At 33.5% G+C, this 18,152-nt stretch overlaps 1 protein-coding gene across 1 annotated transcript in view; it reads right to left on the reverse strand.

The window, feature by feature from the left end:
• Positions 1–16,373: 16,373 nt before the first annotated feature.
• The window catches only part of KHDRBS2 (KH RNA binding domain containing, signal transduction associated 2), a 571,359-nt gene continuing 569,580 nt past the window's right edge, over positions 16,374–18,152 (reverse strand). The window contains exon 9 of the mRNA XM_090280495.1: positions 16,374–17,199. Coding sequence (XP_090136621.1) covers positions 17,102–17,199 — 98 coding nt within the window. The 3' untranslated portion in view covers positions 16,374–17,101. The remainder of the gene's footprint in view (positions 17,200–18,152) is intronic.

The following is an 18,152-nucleotide window of genomic DNA, read 5'->3' on the forward strand; positions in this document are numbered from 1 at the left end:
GTGAGGCTTGGTTTATTATACTGGAAAGGCTCGGCTTTCGTTTTGATTACTTTTTTAACTTGTAACTCCAGACCTATTGATATTTCTACTTCCCTTTTATAAGACACAGCAAAGTGGTTGTTGATTGTATTAATTGAACACCTTTCTTTTGGTAGAAGTTTTATAAAATTACTGAAAATATATTTTCACTGAAAGATTGCCATTTTTGAATTTATGAGAAAAATGATTACTGGCTTTTGCAGTTATTTGGATATGGCAGAATTATAATCATTCACTGTTTCTAATTCTAATATAAGAGAGCTGATGTCTCCAACATTGGGGCAGTTAATAAGTAGTATCTCTTATTGTCCCACATTAATTGGCACCATTAGACAAAGAAGAAAGGAAGAAGGATGGAAGGAAGGAAGGAAGGCAAGAAGGAAGGAAGGAAGGCAAGAAGGAAGGAAGGAAGGCAAGAATTGAGAAAATGAGAGATAGTGTGCATTTCCTTTTGAAAATTAAAGATGCTTTTGCACCATGCGTGGTATTTACAGATGCTGACCTCTTCTTTCTGTCCTATGTTTTAACATATCAACCTGAGGTTCATAAAAACAGGACAAATGAGATAGCAAGTTTAAGAAATGTCAAACGTCCTTGAAAACTTTTCAATAAGAACACAACTGAGAAATGACAAATTTATCATCTGGTTTGTTGAAGTTTAAAGCTAACTTTTTGAAAATATAAGGCATAGTTTAGTTAATTTTGTATTTCTTAAATACTGTCTCAGTGAAATGTATGTAGTTGGATTAATTTGAATTTGAGTAGCTTAGCATTACAGTTTTATTATTAATAATTGTAATAAATAAAGGTGGCTCTATGGTTTATAACATATTAAGAAACGTTTTAGCAGAGCAATTGACTTTTATTATAATTTTTGAATATATCATTACTTGACATTAAAATCAAATTTATTGTACCTTAACTGGATGTTCTTTCTAATTCTACATATTGTTATATACTAATTAATATTCTAATTTATGTGTAGTCTAGTTTTGAGGCTACTGAACAAATAATATGTGACATAAAATTTTGAATGTGTTGAGTGGACATTTGGTAGATAAACTGATTGGAATGAAATAATAACTCCTTAATTTTACTCCCAATTAGAAATCCATATAGTATGTTTCTCCAGTTATTTTATAGCTGATTTTAGTATGTCAAAAATTTTAGTGAAAAATATTTTAGGAAATAAAATATTGGAAATATGGCCTTGGTTGTTATTATGTTAATATAAGACAATAAATCATTGATGTCAAATGTACTCAGAACCATTGGATGCTACTTAAGTGTCTTATACAATTTTCTTATTACCTCCATTATAGAAGTACATTTTGAAATTTGACAGGAATTGCATCAATTATAAGCGATGCTTACATTCTCCGCAAATTCAAAGTGGAAGAGAGAATTGATATCTTGTTGCCTAATTTTGGCAAATGTCCTATTTTAGATGATCAATTCAATAGATAATACTTGTTTCTAACCTTCACTGCTTCAAAGTAAGAAAAGGATAAACTTTCAAAACTGTCTAATCAATAGAATATGATATGGAAGACACAAAATTTATACAAATTCCATTAAAGTGTGCAATAAGAATCTCATTCATTTCCTTAAGTTCTGGTATGATCTGAATCTTTTGAAGAGGTAAGTGTACCCAACATTAGAGATACTGTGAAATAGATATTCTATACAATGTAAACAAGGCCTTATTTTGTTTCTATTTTTTAAATAATGAAGATCATTAATAGCTTATTTTGAGCTCCAATAATTTGATTTTGAAATTTAATTCCATTATAATATATAGTCATTGACAATTTATCAGACTGTGCCTTGTTCTGAAATTTCTGTTCTAAAATTGTTTTACCTATTTGTACATTAAAGACAGTTAATACTGAATGAAACAACTACTATGCTTAGGAAGTAATAATTTGATAAGTTAAATAATTATATTTTTATGTTGTCTCTGGTCCTAGTTAGAATAAAAATATTAGTTATATGTAAAAGTCATTTGCAAACTAAGGTATACATATGTCTTTTCTACAACTTGAGGTCTCTAAAATTGAATACAGCTGCGATATGTTAATGTTAATCAGGGTTACTTTGAGAAATAAGGTTTATTTCAACTTCAGTAATAATGAAGTCTAATTAGAAAGTACATTAAATAAAGCATTTATAATATTTTCAACATTTCTAAAAACAAATGCATCCTCAGAAAATAAGAAAGTATCCCTGGCTGTTACTTACACTCAGTCCACTGAGTAAGTCTGACTGAGTGTTGGCCTGGGAACCAGATGGCCACTGGTTCAATTCTTGGTCAGGGCATATGCCTGGGTTGTGTGCCAGATCCCTAGTTGGGGTTGTGTGAGAGGCAACCACACATTGATGTTTATTTCCCTCTCTTTCTCCTTTCCTTCCCTTCTCTATAAAAATAAATAAATAAAATTAAAAATAAAAAAGAAAATAAGGAAATAATGCCTAATTAGATATTTACCAAATATCATTATTAAATAATTTATCTTTAGAAATAAATACATGCTCTGGAAACACACTGCAATATATCAAAAGATCTTTCTTTCTTTCCTTTTATTATTATTTTTTTTGGTATGAACATTGTAGACAGAGCGTCATCTCTCATTTATATTGCATTTCTAGACTTTTCTTTCCCATACATTGGGAGAGGGAAGCAGCAAAAAATATCTCATCACTAAATATATGTACTTGTTCTACTATTTGCAACTTAGGTGCTATATCTTATTTATATAATAAGCCCTAATTTTTTAATTAATTACCTATGCTTAATAAAAAAGTTCATTTCCTGATCTCAGAAATTAACTAGAAAACTGTGCCGTTCTAAGCATAGCAGAACCTGGCAGGTAAGCACAGGTCAGCTATCTGACCCGTTACAGGAGCAAGAGACCAGGAAATCACGTCAAAATCAGGAATGAGGTTTGACCTGGCAACTGGATAAAGCCTAAGACTCTAATATGCAGCTTTTATATTGGAAAAGGAGCTAGTCTATTTTCTGTACATTGTAACACAACAGATTGATTGTGAAACAGTAAAATCTGTATTGATTTGTCATGCATTACTTCAACAGTTGGTTTGTGACAAATGGGTATTTTGGGGTCCTTGTAATGCACTTTAATAATAAAGATGAACAGAGATAAATTAGAACAAAGAGCAGAAACCTTCCAGATGACTACACTCTTACAAAAAAAGCCTAAGTCTCTCCACTGCTAAATAAAATTGCTTAGTAAATTAAATCAAGATCAATTACTGATCACTTTGATTTAGACTCAAATGTTCTGGGGTCTTTTTTTTGAAAATTGGGTGCTTGATTTAAAATTAGGAAATTGCAATGACTATTTTTTTTGTCTTTGCAAACTGAGCCGAAATTAGATTTTTAAATCACAGGGCATTTAAAAATCTTAATTGTCCAACAGTTATAAAGCCCCTGCCCCTATTTTTAAGATGGAAAGACTAATTAAATCTAGAAAAATAATGTCCAAAGTTATGTTAAGTTTTATCTAGTGGTAGAATAATTAACCAATGCTTTTTCTCTTAAAGTTCTGATAATCAGAGGTGCTAAAGAAATGGAGTCTTAATTTTGATGTATTATAAATAAAAACTGAAATGTTTCCGATAATTTCTTACTTAGTATTTTACACTTTTAATCGATTTTAATTCCATTCTCTTCCAGCTAAATGAGAAAAATCATTACTCAATTTAGTGTACACTTGATATTAAAAATTCAGTGTACACTTTTGTAATCATTAGGCTCTCAACTTTGAGTTATTGCATGTGGATCTGATACCAATATGCTGTTTTTCTAAAAAGTATTTAATGTTATGGCATGACTTTAGGAGTTATCTAAATGCTAATTTGTAAGGATATGAGTAAATGTTTATTTATAGGTAAAAGTAAATCTCAAAACTTTTGGCTTACTTAGAGTGCATTTTATTAAAAGATGTTTAATAATTACTGTACATGAACAGTATTCTCTCTCATACAACCTGATCCCTCTTCCACCATTGATGCTATCATTTATTAAAGCAAGAAAGGTAGTTATTTTGAAAAGGTTAATGTTCAGAGCAAGTCTTAAGATTTAGAATTCAGGTGATTTTGGACAAACCTCTTAACCCTGTGGAAAAAAAATTTTAATTATGCAATGGTATTTACAGTCACCAAGATATAGAAGCATCCAAGTGTCTATCAGTAGATGAGTGGATGAAACAACTATGGGGCATTTACACAATGGAATTCTACTCAGCCATATAAAAAAAGACAATTTTACCTTCTGCAACAGCATGAATGGACCTGGAGAACATTATGCTAAGTGAAATAAGCCAGTCAGAGAAAGACAAATACCATATGATTTCACTCATATGTGGAATCTAATGAACAAACTGGACTAACAAGCAAGACAGAGACAGACTCACAGATGGAGAGCAGGCTGACAGCCTGGGGAGCAGGGACCAGGGGGTGGAGGGATCCAGCAAAAAGGAAAAAGGACTCATGAACACGGACAGCAGTGTGGTGACTGCAGGGGGAGGGAGGTGTAAGGGGGATAAATGGTAATGAAAAAAATACAAAAAAAATTAAAAAACCAGAAATTTTGTTTTCTTATCTTCAAAATGAACCTGGCTGCTGTGGTTCAGTGGATTTGAGCGTTGGCCTGCAAACCAAATGTTGCTGGTTCGATTCCCAGTCAGGGCACATGACTAGGTTGCACGTCAGGTCCCCAGCTGGGGTCACAAGTGAGAGGCAACCACACAGTGATGTTTCTCTCCCTCTCTTTCTCCTTTACCTCCTCTCTAAAAATAAATAAATAAACAAATAATAAATAAATTATTAAAAAATAAAATAAAATGAAGGTAAGAAAATTTGCTTTGTTTTCTTATTAGAGCTGTTGTGACAAAATAATACTATCTTAAAAGTTTTATAAAGTATCAATGCATGGATAGGTAGGTAGATGGATATACATATATAAGTATGCATATATGTGATATAAAAATTAGTATTTTACATAAAAATCATTATCACCTACATATATCATAAATAGTATATAAGAAGTATAAAATTTTAAAAAGATGGAGTCAAATTATATTTATTAACTTATTTATATTTGATAAATGCCTCTCATAAATCTGGATCTATAATATATACTAGTGAAGATTTTTTTTAAAAGTTAAGCCTTTTCCCAAGAGGCTCTAATTTTTGCTATTAGAAAGGTAAAGTGTGGTTGTTCTTTCCCTAAATATTTCTTGAGTAGCTTTAAACCAAGATGCTGCCCTTTTTTTCCCCAACATGCTGCACTTGATGACATTTTTCCTTATGTAACAACTAGCTATGCATTTAGCTCAGCAAACTATTTGGCATTATCTGAGTATTTTTTAGCTGCAAATTGTCATAAGGCCACTTTCTTTTAAACCTATTTCACTTAGTCAGAGTTGATCATTTTTAGTCTCATTTGCAGGTTAAAGGGTTTTCTTGAGTGATGTAATCAACAGGTAAAATTAGAGATGGACAACTATATGGAGTCAGTAAATCATTTGAGTATTACTTAAAATACACAAACACCTTGGGATTAAATCCGAGATAATTAATTAACAAACTTCTCCTACTTCAGAGCAATCAGATCAGTTCATTAACAAGTTTCACTCATTAATAATTACCTTTTATAATATCCTATGTTAGATATCTTCTTAATAATCTAAATAGAACAAATAAACAATTCTTATTGAGAAACTTGGGAGAGTTAATGCTTCCAACAGGGTCTGTTTTTTTATGCACAATCTATACTAAGCCAAACTACAGATTTTTTAACTGTAAGTCAGAGGACAGCATCTCTCAAACATCAATATAAGATATGGAATTATTCGTAACTTCCTAAAAGTGCTAATTTGAATTAATGTGCACTGTGAAAAACTGCTGCAAACATTTGTTCTTTGTGCAACACTAGACACACAGAAATTTTAAGAAGTGCTAAAAACTATCTGCTGGGGGAAGTGAAGGGAAAATGCATTCGAAAGTGATTGTTCTGAGACAGACGACAGAAGTTCCAGACATATTCAAGAGCAGAATGTTCTGTATTTCAGATAAAGGGAAAGCGTGTTTTTAATTTCTGAAGGTACTGCCTTATGTGATAAGTTGCACATGATAGTAATTTATGAGAATTTTTAGCTCTCAGGACATTATGTTCCTTGAAGATTGTAAGGAATGGTCTTTTTTTTTTTAAATGCAGCTACCTGTTTCATCTTAGCACTTCTAATGGATCTTTCTCAGCCTTCCAACTGCATTCATTTTCCTTCTCAATCTATTATTTTCTTATTCTCATGTTCACTTCATTCTGGTATCCTATTATTAAGTGTAATAAAGTATAAAATACATTTCAATAGTGTGGATCATCTATAAGACAAGAGATAGTAAAGAAAAGCACATTTTATTTTTACAATTACACAGATTGGGACAAATCTATACATTAGAGCATGCCATTTGTAAAGAAATGAGTAACATGACCATTTTACTAGAAATATAATTTTATAATTTATTTTCATTGACTTTTTTTTTGTATTTTGTTATTTAGGACACCTGAACCACCATGAAGGCTAAATTCTATACTTAGATACACTTAGCTCCCATTTAATTAATGGTAAGATGGGCCAATCAATACACTGAGGCACAACATAGACAGAGTTTTGGGTCATTATGCAGGACTCACTTTTAAATAATCCAAGGAATAGAGATATTCTGAATATTTTGGCTTCTGTATATAGAAGTGTTTAAATATTTATCATCAGACTTTAAAGTTAGTACTGATCTTGGAAATATTCATAGTAAGAGAATTTCTTCTAATTCCTTTGTACTAGCTTGAAGAATGAATCACACATGCATTTTGGTTTCTTCTCAAATCAGTTTACTATGAAACTTATCATTCAAGTCAGAAGGGACAGTAGAGAGTAGGGGTTAAGGATGAGATCTCCGACTGGGACAGCCTGGGTTTAGAGTCCACCCCACTGCCTAGTGATGTGACCTTGGGTAGGTTACTCCTCTCTCAGGCTCTGTTGCCTCTTAGAAAATGAGACTACCTTAGAATTTATATCACATGTTGTTGAGAATATATATCAAGGCAGTCATTCCTACAAATCCTTAATACAGTGCTTGACATGTATTATGCATTGCATTATTGCAAATTTCTGTTTCTTCTTATTATTGAAACTATTATACTAAATTATTGATAATCTTACTTTCACATTTAACCCTATTTTAGTGTAAATAATATATGTGCAAACTTTATGAGATTATTGTGTATAAACATCTTATAATACTTGTTATGAAGATACACAATATATGCTTGCTAATGATATAATGAGGAACATTTTTACAACTATGTTCAAAAGCCTATATTAATTGAAAATTTTAGTAAAGAATAATTTAAAAATGTCTAAGTTGCAAATTGATTTGAGTAATATGAAAATTTTATGGTTTATATATTTTACACACACCACGAAGATATCTTAAAGTATAAACATTTTTAGTCAAGGAAAAATAATTTGGGGAAAGAATATTAGCTAAATTTGCAGAGGATATACAAACACCTGTGTGATTTTACATTACATACCTCATAAATCTATTAGTAGGTGCTGTTATTATCCCCACTTTACCTATGAGAACACTGAAGATTGAAAAGTTAAAGTAACTTTGCTTACACTCTAGAGCATGTAGAATGGGTTAAAGGTTCATAATATAACTTTAATCCTCCACACACAAATAACCTTATGGAAATGGGTACGAGTCAAGAAGAAACAAAATTTGTCTCCCTCCTGCATGTGTATATAGAGCAGAATCCCATTTCAAGCGAATAAAGAAGTAACAAGCAACTGGGGAATGGAGAAAGAAAAAGGAGAGAAAAAAAATCAGGAGGAATACAAACAACTCTGTTAACAGAGTTATCTTTGAGGAGAAGGATTATAGTATTCCCTCACTTATCATGGGTATTATGTTCTAGACCCCCCTGCGAAGTAGGAACCTTACATTTATTCTACATGCTTAAGACTACATAACTTTAACAACATATGTATACAGTACCACAAAATCCCACGACATAGCAAAAATTCCACAATAAATAATTAAATATAATATTTAAAAAAATCCCGTGATACAGTGAGACCACGATAAGTGAACAGCGATATAGAGAGGGACTACTGTATAGACATTTGTTTTTTAGATTATATATTTACATTGTACAGTCTATTTTTAAACCCCATTGTATTTACTTTTGTAATAAAAAGGAGATTATATATATGTGGGGAAAAAAAAAAAACCCTCCAAAAAACACCAATTCATTGGCACTTCTGACATATTCTAAGATAGCCATTATTTGTACCTGAATGATTTACTTACTGGAAGTAAACACAAAAAAGGTTTTTAATATGGTAAACTAATTTGTACTTTGTTTGAGGTTATTAGATAAAAAAGAATTTCAGGGAAGTTTCTCTGGGAGAATGTGGCATTATTTATTGTAAAAATTACTGGCTTAGATGAAACATTAAGCAGCATGCCTAATATTAGTTTCAAATAATTATCTATTGGTCAATAAATAAATTTATATTCTTATCCCTGCCAACAGGAAAGTTGACATAAACAGTTTAAAAATTCAACATTGGTTTTAGCATGAAGATTATCTTTATGAAACGTAAATATAATCTCTGTTTAAAGACACTTAACATTGGCTTCACTCTAGTCACCGATCTTAGTGAATGCCATAAGAAAGTTTATTTACTTCAAGTAACGTTAAGTAAAATTACTTTAAGTAATTTTAAGGTTTATATTTTGAAATAAAAAACTTAGACTAATTGGAGATATTTTCACACCTATTGCACCCCCTTGAACTTTCTAGCTAAGAAATCAAGATTTTGTGAGCAGTAGATCACATGTAAATGTAAACAGGTGATATCTCTGTTTTAATTAAATGTGATTTTTTTCCTTTTCATACTTTTTGGTTTACAATAGACATGTATTGGTTTCATAATTAACACAGCAAACCACTGTCATTTCGGGGGCTCTGGTGAATAGATGGAACAGTGCTCGCTCCCCACAGTCAGTAACTGCTTTGCCTTCTCACATCCCCATGTGCAGTAGCGTAAACGACAGAAGACATTGGAAAGGGAGAGGCAAGGCGTACCAGAGAAGTTGAAAAATGTCTCAAAAGAGGCAGGCTAAGAGGTTAGGACGTAGGAAATGTGGAACAACCAGGTTAGGGCAGACAGAGGGGAAGGAGCATTTTCCTACTGATAGACGTCATCTTGAGAGACAACACGGGGCAGGAAACCTGCGTCTAGCAGTGAAATTTGCTTCTGGAGAGGCGGTAAGAAGACGACCCAAGGATCTCCAAATATCTTTCAAAAGACCATTCTCTATATTCTACTGTGAAGTGTGAACCATGGGGGAACAGAACCTTGAACAAAGTTAGTATTTAGTGACTTGTTACTAATTTTTTTTTAAGGTGGCTCATTCTGTACTTTTTTTCTGGGGGGTAGGGTGGGTAAAGGCAGATAGGCTGGCAGTCATTAAAATGTCCGGTGGTGTATGAATCTGACAGCTTCCTCTCCTGTTTTCTCAATTCCTCTCACAAGGAAGTATAAGAGGCTGAGATACAGGATAGCATACCAAATAGTGACCCTTTTCCCTCACTGCAAGTAATTACTCCAGAAAATTAATAAATTGTATGTAAAAAGATTAGAAAATTAAACTTTATGGTGGTATGGAAGACTGGTGCCTCCAAGCCAAAAAAACAGCTATCTAACTGGTAACTCAGATTCTTTAATAGGACATTAGGATGTTCAGAAAAATGCTACACATTATATTGGCAACAGGAAATATTTTTGTTTTTAAGCATTTAACATTGAATGATGCCTTTACTTGTGTTAACACATGACTGCATGGTTTATATGAAGATATTATTTCTGGTTTGAAATTGACCCTCATATTTTAAAGTAGAATTCTAACTTAAGGTTGAAGAATAAAAGACTAGAATTGTTTTCATGCTTATTATATGAGTTTTTTAATGTCAAAATAGAATTTAGATTATTAATGAATTCATTTGTTTTACAAAACTGCAGTCATGCTTTATGACAAATGTACATACTTTCACTTATATATTTATGATGCAATCAGGACTTCTGAAAGAATGACAAGTTTGAGGAAAAATCAAAGTAAAGATGCACTTCAAGTTAAAATATTTTGTAAAATTTTTAGTCACAATTCATCATATTGCTCCAGAAAAGAAATTATATTAAGGCTACTTAAAATTTTAGATGCTTTTTAAAACCAAATTTATTACAAGCTAGAAATCACCAAATAATTCTGGAAAATGTGTCAGTTGTCAAACTTTGTTTTAAATATTAGTTTTGCTATATATAGGATGTGTGGCATAGTTAAAACTACAGATTTCAACTTCTACAAAATGCAGTGAATTGTACTCCTTTTGCCAGCTTGTAAGATTAGAGATGTTTCATGTAAGTTTGTATGTGAAACTTCTAGTACTTTGCTAGATACATATATTTATGAAACAGATAACCCCAGTATTATTTTTGTTACCATTAATAATACTCTGCCACCATACCAAAAATAAAAAATGTCATCAGTTTGGTAAATTGCCGTACAATTGGATATTTGTAATTATTCACTACATTTTTTTTGCAGTGAAAATTAAACCTTTCTATGGAACCTGCAAGAATGTCAAACAGATGGAGTTTTTAGTAGCAGGTGGCCATTTGATACTGAAACTGATACTTGATATTTATTTAGCCAATTCAGATTACTGATCACTGTTCTTTATTCCCTTTAAAAAGCACAAGACCCAAGAGACATAGAAATAGTGAAGAACTGAAGGAACAGGAGTAACATTTTAATAATAGAGTTTAAAATACAATTTCTTTTAAAAAAATTAATGAGAACTTTTAATATATCATTCTGTCATTAACAGAATTAATAAGAACCTTTAATGTGAATCTTTAAATTTATTTAAAAATTGTTACTGCTTCAATTGTTATTAAGTTAAATGGCCTTAGTTCCATTAATATACTAAAAGTAAAAATTATGTAAATATTACAAATGAAACCTAAATGCACTACTTGGTCTCTTAATTTGCATCAAATTAATTTGATTTAATCATGCTTAAGTATAGAAAAACTTTTTGCTGGACAGATATAAGCAGGCACAAAGACTTTATTACTTATTATTGTTATTCTTACTATTTAAAATACTTGTTTTAGTGCCCAAGCTAGCCGCCTTTGGTGCTTTGGTAAGTTCCTTGCTGTCATAGGCTCTTCAGTGTAGCAAGAGTTACAGCATTATGTGACTGAATGTCCGGAGCATGGCTGTGGAGAACTTCAACTACACTTAGATGGAATGCACTGTAATTTAAAAACTTTAATTTGCCATGCAAGTTTGTATGACTTGCTCAAGGTGAATGTCAGACATGAGAATGTTTGTGTGGGCAATGGCTCTAGAACTGGGAAGGTACCTGCTCTGCCATCTTTGGGAACCAGCGCTTTGCAATTGGGGAGAGCAGATGTGATGTCATAAAGGGATCCAAGTGGGACCCCACATCATTGTCCTGTACTGACAAGGGAAGAAAGCACCTTCTGACCAGGTAGAGGTTCATCAGTTTTCATTGGATTAATGGATTTTGCTGAGACCATTAACTCTGGAAAATTCTCATTCCCTGTTGCCAGAGAAAACTACTGTATTCATTTCTTATTATTTTAAGAGTCAGACAAGTTATGCAATAAATGACTGCAATGCATATATAATTATATTTTTCTACACCTCCACTCAGTTTTATTCTCAAGTTCCCATATGGCCAGGCAGAGAAAAATAACCTCAGCCAGTTCAGATTAATTTTGGTCAGGAGTTTCTCTGTTGACACAGAGATTTATGTTTCCTCCTCTTTTTCCTGACTGCATTTCAGTTTTGGAGGTGTTGGTTGTAGGGAGCAGCTGACCTTCTTACCTTCTCATGTTGTACACACTGGTACATGTGGGTCAGGGCTGGTCCCCGATGAGACTCCTGCGCCCTCCCCTGCCTTCCTGCAGGGGTGACTGTGTGTAGAGCTCTCTCTGCCACACCTGCTTCATTCACTCTTGCCAGCACCCAAAACATTCTGTAGAAGCCTACAGGATTGCACCTGGAACACACTGATGGCGGGGAATTATGAGAGCCTTGCTGCCTTCCCAGCCTCCTCTTTAGACAATGTTCCCCTTTGTGTTCAAAAACTGTATCAGGTTTTTATTGGATAGTGGATAGAGTGTGCAGAACTCATACCTGAGGTCACATTAATATCTTACACTCATATCTTAGTTATTGCTGCCCCTTAAGCTTTCTTCTCAGCCTGGACAATATTTATCTTGTAGATATATACAGGCAGGTGGGTGGGAGTCAGTTATTTATCTATCTGTCTGTTTATGGATGGGAGTCTTTTACATCTACACTTAACTCACACACTTTATGTCCTACTTAAAGCCTACTAAAATTGCATGCTTTTGAAACTCAAAATCCCTTTTCTCTCAAATCACTGTTTTTGAGCTTTAAAAACTCTTAAACTCAACAGTCAAGAATGTTCTTTTTTCCTGTTGAGCCCTGGTTTTCCTACTGGGATAGCCCTGCCCTGCGTCTGAATGGTAAGAGAACTGAGGGATTAGAACACAACAGCAATCGTACCAGTAAACCAATTAAATGAACACAAAACTGTATTTATTAACGTATCAAACTAGTAACAAATGGATTTCTCTTTTATTGCTTTATGAAATCAAGTCCATTGTTTGAAAAAGATGAAAGCAGAATAATACACAGGATATCTGGATTAGAGATTCTTTGTCCCCTTAAGTTTATAAAAACAGTAACATTTTAAAAGAGTTGTCAGATATGGAATGTTACTGATAACTAAAATTTCAAAACTGCATTTTTCTGTAACTTTTTCCTTCTGCAGCTTAACAAAGGCACTTGATTAACTGAAGCACATACAGTGTTAAACAGTTATTTTAGTAATTTGAATTTTAGAAAAGCTATCTTAGATGAAATCTAATCCGTTTGCTTGGAATATTTTTTTATATCCCTTTACTTTCAGTCTGTGTAAATCTTTTGTTTTCAGGTGTGTTTCTTGTAGACAGCAAATATGTGGATCCTGTTTTCTTATCCATTCCGTTACCCTATGTCTTTTAATTGGAGCATTTAATCCATTTACATTTAAGGTTATTATTGACGTGTATTTATTCATTTCTCTTTGTACCTCTGTTCCTCTCCTCTCTTGTTTTTTCCTTCTTTTTTCTTAGAACACTCCCTTTAGCATCTCTTGCAATGCTGGTTTGGTGGAGATGTATTCTTTCAGAGAAGGAAAACTCTGACTCCAAAAAACCTCCGCTGCCTTGCGGCATACCTCTTCAGGGGAAAGGCTAAGGGAGTAAACCCCGACAGAAAATCCGGAGCCGGAGTCCCTAAGGCGGTTTGATGTTGTAGTCAACACCGGCAACTCCTGCGGCGCACCTGAAGCCAAGCTGTATTGACTCCGTCTTTCCCTTGGACCCTTCAGCTGCGAAGAGAGGGGGGGTCTGCTGCATGGGCAACAGCAGACCCTCCATATCACCCTGCCCAGGCTCTGTAGCTTCAGCTTCACTGGAGAGGACACTCCAGCGTCATCGCAAGATGTCTAATCAACACGGGAGGAGACAGATACCGTGTCACTCCCGAGTTGGACTGCACAACCATTCTCGGCGGTGCAGATAGACTCTTAAGAAGCTACACCATCGTCTCTCGAGACGGACGGCTGCCGACGACGACGATATCTTAGATGAAGAGACAATAGTAATTATAAAATTGACTAAATGTGATGTTTGCCTTAGTTATTTGGGGTAATTTTCGTAGGGGGATAGCTCTGATTCTTTATGTCAAACCTACATCCGCTTCCTTTTATTTTCCCAGTGAAATCCAAACACTTCAACACAACACTCAGGGACGACCATGACCGAAGGGGACCTGGTCTCTCGGTCCTCAGGATCCCTCTTCCTGAACTGGCACTACCTATCCCCTTCACCAGGTGGCGCTCTCTTCCTCATCAATGAACAGACTACCCCTTTCATTCCAAGGTTCTGTCTCTGCCCTACCTAGCCTGTCTGGTCTGCGGCTTTTAAGGCTGCACTGTATCGCGGACATTTGGATATTTGTGTAGTAAAAAGAGGACCAGACCCAGAAAGAGAAGACTTGGGGTTTGCCTTGTTTCAAATATCATGGCAAGGCCTTTACAAATCTCTGCATGTCAGGCCAGTCTGTGGATTTCTTAACTGCCCCTTGCATTGTTTTCAGTCGGAGTTCTACTGGCTAAAGTTGCCAACTCCTTGTGTTCAGAAATCAAGTCTCAATTTCCAATAGTGCTTTGTACTCAGTAAATATTTGCTGAATCAAATAGAATGGCAGATGAAAAACAAGTTTATTGATAAATCCACTGGGGTAAATGGGGAAAGTGGTAAGTTTAGTTATTTTATTTGACTAAACAAACATTAATGTTACCAAATTTTTTCTCATTGATAAGGGGCAGTTTAGAGGTTGGTTATGGGATTCCCTTTGCCATCTGTCCACCTCAGCCAATAATTGTGATTGCCTTCTCTTATATCTTCAGAGTAAAAGTTCTAGTATTCTTTATTTGTAGAGTGAAGGGGAGGTAGTATGTGGTAGTTCACAGCTAAGAAAAGGGCTGAATATTAACTACTAATTCATGTTTCATCTGACAAGCTTCTGGATAAGCTTAAAAACCTTGCCAGGCAAATAGCAAGTTATATCACTTTATTTCAAAGAAGATTAAAATAACTCAGTCCCTTGACAGCAACCTAAACCTTTTCAGTTTTCAACAAGTGGCATTTGGTGGTGCAGTTCAGTGCCATGGCTTCATGTTGGTAAAGATGACCTGTTTCAGAGAAGATTAAAAATATAAGTTTACCTCTATTCTTCTTCGTTCATCACTTCTGCTATTCAATTATGTGCTCTTTTCTGTGGATACCTGGAATAGTGAGAAAGAATAAAAAAAGAAAATTAAATATAACTAAATAACATTTTGTGAAAGGCAAATATCTACATTTTTAACTGATGACAGACACACACTTCATAAAACTATCAGCATGCAACTCCAGCTGCAAAAACTGAACAATATGCCTAAGCTGGTTAGCAGCAAAAAAGTAAACCAATCACATCGACAAAAGCCACCATAAACAAAAAAACTGTATTTAAAAGATTAACAGTTTTGGCATTCATCCCTACCATCAAGTCTTTCACTTTCTTTCTTTTTCCATCAAAATTTAGCTTACGTTTGATGTTAGCAAGAGTTGCATTACTATTATTGTTAATTTTAGTTCTGTTTATTAACTTGAGGGTTATATATTGTAAAATAATTTTGGTGCCTCTAGTTAATGTTAATTAGTTGTTTTAATAACCTATAGACCTATTTGTTATTGTTTTGTAGGTTTACTTTTTTAACTATCAGGAACTTAATAACTGAGAATATTTAACATTACTGTTGCATAGGCAAAATTACAGAGTTACTATTAGTGTTACCTGTTTAACGTTTAGTCATCCTTTGAGTCCTGCGACATATTTCCTTAATAATCATCAGCCATCAAGTCTGATAGTCTCAAAAGAAATATCAGCCCTCTAAACTGCCTTCAAGGGCGGTGATATTTAGCACTGAAAATTACAAATAAAGTTTTTGAGGTTGAATAGCAACAACTGGCCAGTGACACTGATGATTTGTTTGTCAAAACAAATTGTTATAAACTACGCAAATGAAGTCCACGCACTCCTTTGAGTGAAAACAATAAAGTGAATCTACGCAATGCTTACATGTTGGATGGGATATTTAATGTGCGGGGAAACTCAAAGGTTGAAGAACTAGGCATTTAGACAGTGGTAAGTGGTAATCTTACCTCTTTATACTCCATTACTCTTTCTCACGAGAGACATGCTAATGCAAACAAGTCAATCAGAATTTGTGTTTAGCAAGATAAAGCTTAGAGGATAGTTTAAAATCCATTTATTATTCTAAATCCAGTTTTTTTCCATTAACATGTTATACATTAGTGTTTACTAACCATGATTCATGTAACAGTTTAGTTTGTTAACTTTTAAATTATTTAACAACCATAAGTTATTAATACATTTTTTAAGTATTACACAAATATCTTAAAACAGGCTTGGGTTCATTTTTGTAATTTTTAAATAGAAAACATTTTAGGCATCTCTTGAAGAAGAAATAAAGCAGACATTTAAAGCTAGAAAACAAGTAATTCCAAATTTAGTTTTTACAAAAGTTTTCAGCTTTATTGACAAATTATGGCAAACATATTTGACAAATTGTGGTTTCCTATTTAGAGAAGCTTACACATGGAACTTTATGTGTGTTTTTTTTTTCTTTTTTAACAAATACAGGTTAAAACACTGAACAAATTCAGTTAGCTACGTACATACAGTAGCTGCTTATTTTCAACCCCATTAAAACAGCATTTAAAATTAAATTTACAAACTTAATATCAAACATCTTCATCTAACTAACAGATATTAAAAGACAAGTTAAAACATCTTATCTACAACTTTATTATCAGCTAGTTCAAAAATCATATTACAGTCTTTTAGCAACCCTAAACAACGTTTTTGCTAGTTGATTGAGACTCAAAAATCTATTAACAGATTCATGCTCTTTCTTAAAAAAAAAAGAAAGAAAAAAGAAAAAAGAAAAAAAATATTACACACAACAATGAAAAACAACCAAGAGAATATCATCCTACTGAATGGTTTATAGACAATGCTTGCCAATGTCTCTTTTAGTCCGTTCTGTAAAATACTAGTGTCAATGTCACACCAACAGTATAGGGGAAATACAAGAACTATATGGGAGTAATCATGAGAGGTTATCCCTAGAATAGGAAAAAAGAAAAGGACTATTACTTGTCTTGTTGCTGTTTATGTGGAGACCACAGGTTATGAATTGTCTTTGAGGTGAGGTCACAGGTGAGGAGGACCTTCAATATCTACCATAGGGGTGCTCCCTGTATGCCCCTCTGGCTGACCTTGGTGGTGGTGCCTTCAGGCTGGTGCGGGTCGTGGCCCATTCTTCTGGTGCTATAAACAAGAGAAAGACAATAACATTCATGTGGCTTTGGAGTTATTAAAAATAGTCTTTTAAGACACAATAGTCAACCCAAGAAAGGAGAATAAAGAATCTCAACACTGATAACTGAAGCCTTACTACATATTCCACATGGTGAGATAATCCAAATATATATATTTTGAAATGCAGTCACTTGGAATTTGACTTGCAAGGCATTTTTTTCAAGAAGAGAACGGTGAAGTTCTTGGATAACACATTTATTGTGTTAAGTTTCTATACCACAAAATAGCAAGAGGAGTATCAGTGTAAACCACTTCATATTTAATCCTTTATGTAGATTCCTAAAAGGAACTTGGTGTACAAAACCATTACCATTTTCCCCTTATAAATGAAACAAAAATAAATTTAAAAATATATAAAAAAGAAAGAAAACTAGTGGTTCTTAGGCCTTTATTAACTTGAGAATCACTTGGAAATTTTAAAAGGAAACAGAACCAAAAATGACTAATGCTTGTTCTCTAAATCCCTAACCAAACGACTAGAAAACTCTGTGGAGTGGGACTTAGGATTTGTATTTTTCAAATGCCTTTGTAGATGATTTTTCTGGAGTTCTGGGTTGAGATTCATTGTGCAAAGCTGTTCTAGACAAAGATAGTCAGAAATAAGCAGGATATGGAGTAGAGTAAATTTTAAGTAGCAAAATCAGTAAAGAAAAAAAAATCTCATAATAATTTTTCAAAATAAAGAAGGTGGAAAATAAAGAGGTATTAGTTCTTTAGGAAAACTCCTCATTTACCGGTTAGACTTTCAGTAACCTTAATGTTTTGGAACCTAGCCATAACATAAAAAACAAACAAGCAAGCTTTTGAGTATTGTGGAAAATGGCCTTTGTGTATCCCCAGAAGAGAAATACAGCCTTCTTTCAAAGGGCCAGGAATTAATAATGGATTGCGGCAACTTATTT

This window comes from Furipterus horrens, unplaced genomic scaffold, assembly GCF_987537825.1.
Source record: "Furipterus horrens unplaced genomic scaffold, mFurHor1.1.pri manual_scaffold_6, whole genome shotgun sequence".
Taxonomy (NCBI): domain Eukaryota; kingdom Metazoa; phylum Chordata; class Mammalia; order Chiroptera; family Furipteridae; genus Furipterus; species Furipterus horrens.